Source organism: Dipodomys ordii, unplaced genomic scaffold, assembly GCF_000151885.1.
Source record: "Dipodomys ordii isolate 6190 unplaced genomic scaffold, Dord_2.0 Scaffold189, whole genome shotgun sequence".
Taxonomy (NCBI): domain Eukaryota; kingdom Metazoa; phylum Chordata; class Mammalia; order Rodentia; family Heteromyidae; genus Dipodomys; species Dipodomys ordii.
This window is the reverse complement of record NW_012267405.1, coordinates 1,327,504-1,339,654: the sequence shown is the minus strand read 5'-3', so window position 1 is coordinate 1,339,654 and position 12,151 is coordinate 1,327,504. Positions and strand designations below refer to the sequence as shown.

The 12,151-nt window shown below is 44.8% G+C and overlaps 1 protein-coding gene across 1 annotated transcript in view; it reads left to right on the top strand.

Moving 5' to 3' along the window:
- Positions 1-9,284, top strand: part of Adam7 (ADAM metallopeptidase domain 7) — a 35,563-nt gene extending 26,279 nt beyond the window's left edge. Inside the window, exons 20-23 of the mRNA XM_013034399.1 lie at positions 59-155; positions 1,920-1,982; positions 2,960-3,016; positions 9,114-9,284. Coding sequence (XP_012889853.1) covers positions 59-155; positions 1,920-1,982; positions 2,960-3,016; positions 9,114-9,284 — 388 coding nt within the window. The remainder of the gene's footprint in view (positions 1-58; positions 156-1,919; positions 1,983-2,959; positions 3,017-9,113) is intronic.
- Positions 9,285-12,151: the final 2,867 nt, after the last annotated feature.

The following is a 12,151-nucleotide window of genomic DNA, read 5'->3' as shown; positions in this document are numbered from 1 at the left end:
GATGGCTTCACAGTTTTACCTCCTCATTTGTGTCCCTGTTCTATGTTCTTCCTGACAGTTCTCCTAGGGAAACACAAGGGGTGGAAAATAAAGGCTACATCGCTGAGGATCAACCAGGGACAGAGCCCGTGTTGACAGATATTCACCCCTTACACGTAAGGGAGTTTCATGTGCCCTGGGGATGAACTGGGGTGTGTGTGTGTGTGTGTGTGTGTGTGTGTGTGTGTGTGTGTGTGTGTGAAGTTGAACTCAGTCTAAGCTGCTTGGGGTGGGCAGTTAACTGAGAAGGTAACTGTGCTATGCTGAGAAGCAGTTTCACAAAGAAGGTCTTGACCTACTGTGGGGCAGGAGAGAAGAGCACGGCAGCCAAGGGAGGAGTTCAAAAGCGAATGTTTGATAACCAAAGAAAATAATATTTGGGGCTGGGAAGGTGGCTCAGTGGTAGAGCGCTTGCCTTGTATGCATGAGGCCCTGGGTTCGATTCCTCAGCACTGCATAAGCAGAAAAAAGCTGGAAGTGGCACTGTGGCTCAAGTGATAGGGTACTAGCCTTGAGCTGAAGAGCTGAGGGACAGCGCCCAGGCCCAGAGTTCGGGTCCCACGACCAGCCAAAACAAAAAAAAAAAACCAAAAAAACAAACAAAAAAAACATATTTGGAAAAAGACTCTAAGCCAGAAGACAAATCTTTTCCAACTTGGAAGAATGTGTTCTCCAAGTAAAATTACATTCAAAAGCAGTGACAGGTTGATGTTGATACTGATCTGGTGGAATTAAGTACATTCTAAGGAATGTATGTGTCAAATGAAAAATCAAAATGGTATTAGATACTCTAAATGTTTACCTGGTTAAAGAAGAAAAATGTCCAATTAATAACAGAAACCTTCACTGTAAGAAACTAGAAAAACAGGCCAGGTATGGAGGTTCATAAGAGCTACCTGGGGAATGAAGATCAGGAAGGTCAAGGTTCAAGGCTAACCTGGGCAAAAAGTTAGGGAGACTGTCACAACCAATTAAAAGCTGGGCATGGGGAATGTGCCTGAAACCCAGGAAACACAATAAAGAACACGGCCCAGGCAAGCAAAGGCATAAACACGGCAAAATCCTATTTTAAAAAACAACGGAAGCAGAATGCATATGGTTCAAATAGCAAAATGCCTATGGAACAAGCTCAGAATGCTGAGTTCGAAACCATTCCTACAAAAACAAAATGAGAAAAGACACTAGGAAAAAGAAAAAAAAGGAATGCAAACAAAACCCTGTACAGATAGAAAGCAAATGAGAAGTAAATGACAGGTCACACCAACAAAAGTAAAGAAAAGTAGGGCAGATCAATGAAAAAGTTGTTTTCTGAGAAGAGTCATAACATTTAAAAATAAAACAAACTTCTAGGCAGACAGATTAGGGGAAAAAATCAGAGTTCAAACAGGATCATCAGGAAAGTAACATCATTGGAGATTCTACACATATGAAAGTAATCATGAGAGAATATTATTTCAGAATATGTGACCATGTAATAAAATAGAAAATTTCCTGCAAGACACACATCACCACAGCTTGGTCTAGCCTCACTGAAACATGCCTCTATCTTAATGGTCAGCTGGAGGGTGTGCGTCACGACCCAATGACTTTTCAGATCAAAGGAAGGTAGGTGGCTGTGGAATTTCCAGATTACATTCAAATTAGGAGGCTCCCAAAGGAGAGGCTCCAGTGGGCCAGGGAGAAACCTCTTCTCTTCTCCGCATGCTTGCTTTGTGCACGGTAGACTAGAGGCAGCTATCTCTGGAGACTTTTTTTTCCATATCTTCAGTGGGTTAGGGTTTTGTGGTGGTGGGCTGGCAAATGTGTTCTGGGGACTTGGCAAATAGTCATAGCTGGTGGAGTAGCGGCTGCAGGTTAACAATGTCTCTTTGCATTAGCAGAGAGCTTCAGAGTCCTTGGAGAGTCTTCCATCTGGCTTCCCAAGCCCTCACTACATCACGCTGGTATGTCCCGGTCACTGCCTGTGGGTTACGGGCATCCGTGACCATTTCATTAACAATTTTGATACGGTTCATCCACGACTTGGTTCCTTGAAAGGGACAATATTACCACACAACTCTCTGACCTCAGGTAAAACGGGAATACTCCAGTAGAGACATCAGAGCAGAACAGAGTTTGGGGAAAGAAGGAACTAGAAGAGCCATAAAAGTCCTTTGTTTGGAATGCTGATGTCCTCTTGTTTAGCATGAATTCTTGTCAAGCAGTTTGGATTTATGACCATTAATATATTACTTGCTGCAATTACCTCATTTGTCTTTTCCCTTGAGTTCTACTTCTGAGTGTAAGACTTCTTAAGGATAGCTTTCACTGGTATTCAATCAGCTCCAGGCTGGGAAACTCACAGTTAAGCAAGAAAATAAACATGGCAGGATCTCTAGCAATCACCCCCAAGGGTTCATCTCTATACCAGCTTCCTGGAAGTGAAATCGCAGAGCACCCCTCACCCAGAACAGGGTGCTGAACACACCCAAGATTCTCAGGGCTCCATGGTAAAATCGGCAGTTCTTATGAAGCTTTCTTTAGGGATGAGACAAGGCTGGGTGTGGGCAGTTTTCAGTATTTGGTTGCTCAGCGCCCTCGGCTCAGGCAGAAGCATCTGTATTCCCAAGTTTCCCCAGAGAACCAGTGCAGCCCATCATGGAAAGCAGGGTTGGTTGACCTGGATTCCAATCAAAACAGCGTCTGAGTCAAAGAAAATGCTTAGAAAAATCTCTTACTGTCTTCAATGCAGGGAAGATTTCACAAGTGTCTGGTAAGAATTTTCCTAACCAGAGAGAGCTACATACTATCTTAGAGCTTTCATGGAACGGGAAGTGTTGTGCTTACCTGGATTTATGTGTGTGTGTGCAGGCATGTGTGCATGTGCAAGAGCAATAATACCCGATGCAATTCTTCACCCCGCACAATTTATTTATTATAGAAATCCGCCAGCCAAGATCCAAGAGGAGTTACAGATCCCAATCAAAGTGCTAAAGTGGTAAGTTTTGGTGACGGGGACATCTCCCTTTCTTTCTTTTCAAATGCTAGCATCCTTTTATGCTCTTTACTGTTGAGAGATAAGTTCTCTGTTCCTATCCAAAAGAGTACGATGGCTAATTATTTTCACTGACAGTATTTGCGGACATTTCTAAACAGAATTCTGAAGAACAGAGGCTTTGACAGTCTGAGGCTTTTAAACTTGACCTAAGGAGCAAGCAAGAATTCAACTCACTAAACCCATTTTAGAAAGAAGAAAACAACACGCTCCTTTCATAGTTTAGTTGACCCGAGAATATAAGCTCATGAGTGATTTGTACACTTGAAATACTATGCACATATTAGAAAATTTAATGGGAAAAATGTTGACTTTGGTCGAGAAGAAGCAAAGCGACTCATTGCTTGGCCCCATTTCGGAGTTTTTGCCTTCATGCTTTCCTTCCTTTGTCTTATGGAAGATTGCTTTCCTACAACATACTGGGCACTGGGTCCCTCCTCCAGGTCTTCTTAGGAGGAATTCTGCACAATGCCAACACACTGAATAAAACAGAGAAGGTCACTTTGTGAGCAGCCCCTTTTTTTCCTCATGACAGAGCTATGCACACAGTAGAGAAAGGACCCTCTCCTCCTAAGGACGAAGGAAATGGTTTGACGTCTTGTACTGGAAAAGGAACATCATTTCATCTTGTAGTAGGCCTGTTCATTTTTGTAAGTCCAGAAACAGCTCCAGCTTAGGCAATCTTTAAAAAAAAAGTGTGAATAAACATAACACAACAGAACCTAGAAAGGTTAATCCAATTAGTAGATGAGTAACTGCAATACATGTTAAAGGAAACATGTATAGGAACTGACTTATTTTTTTTTAACCATCTGCTTCTGTTTAGAGTCTGAAATTGGACATCCAAAATGGCTGTGCGATGCTTGGCTGAAGACCTCAAACTGCAGGACTTCGCACTCTCCCCTTGGCTCACTCCACACATCTCCGTAGCTTCTGCCATTGTCTTTATCCAGACAGGAAAACTTTAAGAGAAACAATTTCTTTCTGCTAACGTTTACTTGTAGAATTCACAACCTGTAGTATAGACATATGTTACAGAAAATGTCTAGTATCTTTTCAAATGCACTTTCATTTGCTACAAAACAAGCAGTCTCTTGGCTCTGGTATTGCATATTTTTTGCCAACAAAATGTTCATCTACTCATTTTTATGGGAATCAAAGCTGGGAGAAATCTAAGAGGCAACGGATCACGTGTGAAGGGTTCATCCAAGCATTGAATTGGGCATTGTGACCCATAAATGATTCACTGTCTCCTGAATTGTGGGGAAGGGCAGAGACCAGTTGTGTGGTGTGATTCTATTGGTCAATTAAAAGTGGAGGAGGCAGGATAATGGTCACCATGACGACAGAAGCATCCCTGAAACACCTCCTTAGTCAGCAACCAGGTCCCAGAATGCTCCTGGCAGTTCTAACTCCTTGGTTTGCCTTTCTAGAATTCTTTTAAGTAGCTGATTGAAACATTGGAGGGCTACAAGGACTTCAGAAGGAAGGACGTGCTCTGAGCAACCATGAAGGGTCCCCAGGTCCCCAGAGCACATAGATATGGGGGTCCCGGCCTGGTTTCTGTGACTGTGGCTCCACCGGGGCCCTGGGTCCAGTGGGTGCACTTACATGCCTGCCCCTCCTTACACATTCCTCTCAGCAGGCTTCCTGTCTTCTATTGCCTCTCTGGGAGCAATGCAGCTCCTGGCAGCTACTTTTTCATTTACTGAAACTCTCCAGGGCTAAATGAAAACATCCCGGACTCAGCAAAACCAAGGCTAGAGAGAGAGAGGAAGAGAGCCAGTCGGGCGCCATGTCAGTGGCCCTGCTGGCTTTTTCTTTTCCCTGGAGACGCACAGGGGGACACGTGACACCGCTAGCCCTCCAGCTTCCCTAACATTGTGGATCATGCTGCCACCTTAAGAAAGAATGTGGCTGAATGTGTTCTCATATCAAAGGGTAAAAACTGAAATACTCCAGCTGAATGTGCAGAGCGGGGGCCTCATTCAACCCTGAATAATCCCAGTTTCAGGGTAGCCCTATCATCGTGTTTTTCTGGATCCTACTTACATGGCTGAATAAGATCTGATTCTCTTTATGAAAGAACCACTCCTCTGGTCTGTTAGTTTGGATACAGTTCCCATATCTCTTCTACAAGATTCTCTACTGTGCTCTACTTATTTCCTTATGCTCCATGTTTACGGACTTACTCATATCTGATCTTTTTTTTCCTTCACGCTTTAATTATAAATATGCCGCGTATCCTCTGAGTCCTGTTTCATTGATCCTGGGCTAGTGTCATCTCTTTGGGTTCTACCCCTGCTCCTCTGTTCTTCAGATGGCTCTTCTGCTGGGAGAGACCCTTAGAAGATTTAGGGAGCATTTTCCAAGTTTGTCCAGTTCCTTTTCCCAGGCCTTATGAGATGTATCCACCCTCCTTCCACGGGCCGCCCTCTTCTGTTTTTTTCCTTAGGGATCTAGGCCTTCCAGTGCTGTCTATAGCTCAGCAGGGTGGGGCCCAGTGGCTGTGGATCAAATCCTCTGGTCACAATCGGTGCCAAGTCTCGGCTCCACCCTCTGGGATGGGAATGGGAAGCATTCCTTGAAGCCATCCTGCTAAACTTTCAGTGGCTCAAGTGTCTCCAAGACCTTAACCCAACCCAGTGGCCTTCAATCCTGGATCTAGCCCCAGTATTTCTTAGAAACAGGGGTTGTAAGCATCAGAGCCCCAGGCTGTGTGTCAGCTTATTTAGATGTAACCCTAACATTTTCTGCCTTTTGTCTCCAAATCTGAATCATTTCCTACCATTGCTGACAGGGATAGGATGTGAGTGGGCAGGCCGCCTTCTTGTCTGCCCTATAGCCTTCTTGGTGCATGGCCCATCGATGGACGCAGGCACCTTGTTGCTGATGGAACTTCCCAAATTCAATCCAAGCTCCAGAGATTCTGGGACTCTGGGCTTTTTTTGTGCTCTGCAGCTGGGTGGCGTCCCCTCTGCTGCACAGAGAGGCAGATTTAGAAAGAAGCTGGAGCTCCAGGCCCGTCCCAGGTCCAGTCCTTCCAAGATCTCTACATCTTTCATCTAGTTTTGTTTTTTTTTTGGGGGGGTCCGTTTGTGGGGCCTGAACTCTGGGCCTGGGCGCTGTCCCTCAGCTCTTCAGCTCAAGGCTAGCGCTCTACCACTTGAGCCACAGCGCCACTTCTGGCTTTTTTCTTTTTGCTTATGTGGTGCTGAGGAATCGAACCCAGGGCCTCAGGCATGCAAGGCAAGCGCTCTACCACTGAACCACCTTCCCAGCCCCTCATCTAGTTTTATCTCTACATTAGTTGATTATTATTATTTTGTGCATATGAAGCATGGTGCCCGACCACTGAACTCCATGTAAGGCCCTGCATTTTTTTCTTAATGGCTTTCAGTGAATGGAGGAAGAAGAGGAAAGCAAACACTTTACGAGCAAGAGTGGTGATGTCTCTTGGAGACAAATAGAAAGACCACCCAGCTAGTTTGAACGTGTAGTCACAGATAGGGCCAGGCAGGCATCAGCCAGAGACTAAACTGGATGGAAAGGTGTTCTAAGAATGGGTCAGTGCTCTCGTGTTTTAATAGCTCTTCACATACTCTTAAGATATAACTATTGGGTGCCAAGCACAGTGGCTCATACCTATAATCCCAGCACTCAGATGGTGGAGGCAGGGGTATCATGAGTTCCAAACCAGCCTGGGTTACATAATGAGTTTAAGGTCAACCTAGGGATACATAGTGAGACTCTGTGTCAAAAGAAAAAAGAGTTAATTTCAGTGTAGGACTAAAGTCTGGCTGAGCTCAATCTCACTCTCCAGCCTCCATATGTACCCATGGGCCCTGGGGTATGAGCAAAACCTCTGCCCAATCTCTGACTGGCTAAGAATGCATAGTAAGAGCAGGACAGAAGTAAGAATAGGAGCCAGGACCTGAGCAGATACATCAGTGTGAGGTTACAGACTGTGAGATTAAAATTAGGCAAGTCCCCTAAAAAACACTCAGAAAAACAAATCACAAGCCGGGCATTGGTGGCTCATGCCTGTCATCCTAGCTACCCAAGAGGTTGAGATTTGAGGTTCATGGTTCAAAGCCAGCACTGGCAGGAAAGTCTATGAGACTCTTATCTCCAATGAACCACCAGAAAACTGGAAGTGGCACTTTGGCTGAAGTGGTAGAGTGCTAGCCTTGAGCTGAAGAGCTGAGGGACAGCGCCCAGGCCCAGAGTTCAAGCCCCACGACCAACAACAACAAAAAGCAAATCCAGATCCATGTTTGATACCATGCACTGTAAAAATCGGTTCTTATGCCAGTTCTGCTGCAGGTGCAGCAGTGATGATTCCAAACAACACCAACAAAATCTTCCTTCTACCACCCATTGCCAGCATCTCCAATCTACCAATCTACCAAGTATTCTCAAACCTCAGCCATCTTGACACAACCAAATGCCTGTTTATCCAGGCCATCAATCCTGCCAAAAGTTACAAGTAATCAAAACTCACATTGGAAGGGCTAACATTAGTGATGAAAATATTCAGTGTTTACCTGACAAACCATCCTGAAGTTCACAGGATAACCACTAGGTGGCCACATAGCCAGCTAAATTTCAGGTGCCCTGGGAAACTGCCTGATGATTTTGTCCTTTTTCCAAACAGCAGGACACCTTCAGTATCACGACTTCAAACAAACTTATTAACGAATTTGCTAAACTTTATTCTTGCTTTTGCTTGAGACTTCGTACTTTTCTGGTGTGGGTTATGACCATGTAAACATGAGCTAGCTAGATGATGATGAAGATAGTTAAATACACACAGACACAGACACACATACACACACACACACACACACACACACACACACACACCAAGAGAAGTCTGACAGCGAAAATGTCCAGTGGAGATTTTAAACTGGAAAAGCAATATCTTCTTTATTTTCAGAAGTCAGCAGCCTGTGTAACTTATCTGACTTTGTGATGGGCCATTGATGGCAATTGATTCCTCAACTAATCGCCACCCAAGAGTGAAAACTATTGATTAGATCCCAGGTTTATCGGAAGCTTCCAGATCACTTTCAAACTGCAGGTCAGGCTGTGAGAGCCTTTATGTAAGGATGTGGTCTCCCTGGGGGCTTCACACGGTGCCATAATATCTTCCACCAGGAAGAGCTGCAATCGTGAGCTGCGTATAATGTATATTGATTGCTCAGAGATGAGGACACATATCACTTTAAGACTCAGGGGTCTCCCGGGAGGAGAGGTATGGAACCAGGGCCCTTCAGGATCCCTGGAACTCGAGCTGGGAAGAGATTCTATCAGAGCGGTTTCATACAATCATCCTTAACTGAATTCCAAAGCCAGGGCTGCTAGCTCAAGGGTCCCGGTGATTTGGTACAATAACAAGGCCAAGGAAGGCAGCGTTTATGGAAGACACACCGTCTGCCGGGAGTGGATTTCTGTACTTCCTACCTACTTTGTGCATCATGTAGAATTTTTAATGTCTGGGAAAATTGAGGTCAAAATTAGTGAAATGACTGTTGAAGAGAACTAATTAATTCACCAGGAGCTTAAAGCAGGAAGTCTAACTGAAGAACGGGCCGTTTTGTCATTACATTGAATTCTGTGGAGGAAAAGCAGACACGCATATACCACCAAATTCTACAACCGAATTCCCCCAAAGAAGAGCCCGCGTTCCTCCTCTCCACACCATACTTCCCAGCCTCCCAACCGCAGCAGTGGCTGTGTGGAGGTTTACATAACAAGAGAGAGTAAGCAAAGGCAGGAAGCTCTGCTTGGGAAGACTGGGCTACTGCAGAAGGTAGACCTTGAGGTTGGCAAGGACCTGAGACTCGGGATCGGGATTCCTCCTCCAGCTCTTCTAGGCTACTCCCTAGTGGATGCCTTGGGAGCTTGGCTTTGTTTTTACAAAGACTTCTAATTCTGGAAGAAACTTTCTTCGCAGGACAGGCCTGTCCCTCTGTTTGCATCCAGCTCAGTGTGTCATGGAAGACTCTGTTGCTGCCTCTGCCATCCCTGTTTGCAGGACGGAGAAGAAGATAGGATTCCTGATACTCCCCAGCAGCCATGGACCGGGGAGGAAAGCAGTGGAAAGGCACAGCCTTCCTCGTTCTTTCATACAGAAAACACAGGAGCTGTCACAAGGCACAGCGAAGCGATCCAGGAGCTAATTCTGACAAAGACAGCTGAGAGCTGAGAGCAGTCAGCGCAAAGCGTGCTCCCTGCCCTATCCTCGTGATTTTCTCAGCAAGGTACTGGCTCCATTTTCTCATCTTTTCTGGAGTTAGGATGAGAGCAAAGAAAATTTCCAGTGATGAGTTGTGATCCTAACAGGACTCAAGAGAGGAATCACTGCCTACCTTTTGGGAAAATAGGACTTGAGACAAATCCTCTAACATCGAAAATAATAGCTAAACTTCTTCCTCCCTCTCATATTATCAGCATGTTTATTTGGTCTTCTTTCTTGTGCTCTTTCTTAGCTTTTCCTTCTCAAGACTGATACTCTATCAACAGAGCCTCACCTCCACTTCCAGATTTTTTCTGGTTATTTGGGGATAAGAATCTCTCAGATTTGTTTTCTCAGACTGGTTTTGAACCCAAATCCTCAGACCTCAGCCTCCTGAGTAGCTAGGATTACAGGTGTGAGCCACCAGCACCCAGCCATCATCAGCATCTAGATATCAAAGCTTATTAATAAAACCAAAAGTGGAGAATAATATCCCAGTAACATTCTGAGACTCCACACCATTCTCTCGAAGTCCTGAGGCAGGGAGAGTGGCTGCCAGTGAACCATCCTCTCTAAAGTGTCTCTGCTGTTCTCCATGAAAAAGAACATCTCCAAAGTTCAGGTGCCACTTCCTTCTGAAACCCTGGGGCAGGCAGAGCAGGGGATGGATCATCTCAGAAGTTGCACACTGAGTAAACTTGAGGCCTCAGGAGCGAGGCCTAACAAAATACATGAGCTGCGTAGGGACTGACACCATCCAGCTCTGGGTACTTCTTTACTCATCGGTACTCATTGTGTGGTTGTGTCTGCACTTGCTGTATAGTTAGTACAGTGTGCATGTGTGGTTTTGCGTTTACAGTGATGCTCTAATGACGTTCAAAGGCACAGGGAGGTAAAGCGCTCTCCGAGAAATCTCAGCCTCGCGGGCTGAGTAAGTAGATGGTCACAAAATAATGTGATGAATGGCAAAGGGGAGGATGAGCAGGAGGGGCCAGAGTCCTCAGGAAGAAGAGAGAGGCTGCATCATCCACTTCCTGTCTATGTACAGAGACTGAAGGCTTCAGACAGATGGCGATAAAATCATGTCAGGAAAGCATTACTCAGATATGTTTTCCTGGAAACAAAAGCAACACTTAACATATCTATTAGATTTTACTCAATTATGAGGATAGCTCAACTGTCTAAAACCTTGAGCCAAGAGCAAAGAGTGAATTTATCAAATCCTGTTTTGAGTTTAAAGGACATTTGTTTCTCTTGTAAGTAATGAAAATAAATTCTAGTGCAGTTAATAAGAAGTAGAAAATAGCTACAGCATCGATCATTCTAGAAATCAGACCCAGGTTGCCTAGCTGCTAATGCTGCCTGTGTTCCTGCTCATCCTCAGAAGCTTCGCTGAATTGGAGGGCTGTCCCAGAAATTCTCCCCGAGATCTGAAGATCCTAACATCCCCTACCCCAGTCACCTGAGCCCCAATAAAAGCTCCTTTAACGGAGACAGTCTACCTGAAAAGACACTGCATTTTCATCCAGTTCTAAACAACATAACTTCCCGTTTCTCCTGAGCATCATCTAAGTATTGAATGCATTGAATATTGTCCCAGTAGCTATTGGCATGCTCTGCTCTGCTAATTCAGGCATGCGTGTCTTTTTTGAAGAAATGTAGATCAAGTTTCCTCTTGAATCAAGGTCATAGTTTCCTTCCTGCTTACATGCCTCCTCATTTTTCCTTGGATGTCACACGTTGTGAGTGACAACTTTGTATGCTAGATTTATTTGTAATCCTATAAGCAGTGTTAAACATTGCTCTTCAAAGCAATGGCATTATATCTGGAAACAACTTGAACTTTGCAGGCCTTGATTTTAAGATGTATCTGCAGGGCCAGGGCAGCCTTGACTGGGGTAGTTGTGTCTGGACAAGTGGGAAAAAGCGCTGTGTGTGTGTGTGTGTGTGTGTGTGTGTGTGTGTGTGTGTGTGTGTGTGTGTGTGTGTGTAGCTGAGCTACTGGCTTCTAGAGAAAATTATTTCCCAATCTTGACTCCTCAGACAGAAAGGCTATGTTATCACTTCAAATAAGTTGTAACAAGGTATCACTGTCACCACTCCAAAGATAAAATTCCATGTAGGTCAGAGAGTACATGTTATAAAGGCTCAGACAAAATTGTATGTGTGTGTTCTTCGTTGACCTTCCTATTCCCAGAGAACTATCTCAATAAAGCTCTGTTAATTCAGGGGCAAAGTAAACAGTGTCAGATTTAGGCTTTTATTCCATTCTGTTCTGTGAAATCTAGGACTTTCCAAATTCTCTATGTCAGAAATGGCCAGCAATTCCTCTTTTAGTGTTAATTCCTGGATATGAGAATCTATTTCTCTCTCTCTCTCTCTCTCATCCCCTTTTCCTTTAAAAATGTAACTGCAGGACTTTCCTGTGACTCTGCGGCAGAAGCCTCAGGACTGAGACCCCAGGGAAGCACGCTCCGCTTTCCACAGTCGAGTGGGACGTTGATGCTCATGGGAGAAGTCCAAGAACACACATCCACATCCTGGTGGCCAGAACAGGGTTACACAAGGGACACGTCAACATTCTTACTTAAGCCATTCTGTCTTCCATATCCGTTTTATCTTCTTTTTGTCTACAAAACAAAACGAAGCACAGTCATGGTCCAGGGAAATGCATGGCCCTTCTAAATTACTAATCTCCTGGATTTTGTGATCTAGTGATATTTCTGATAAACGGGAGACTGGTGACTAGCAGACACACATCCCCTCAAACTTCGCCAGAGATTGCAGGCAGGTTGGGGGGCACCTGCTAGCTTGTTGGTACCAGGGGAAGGGACATG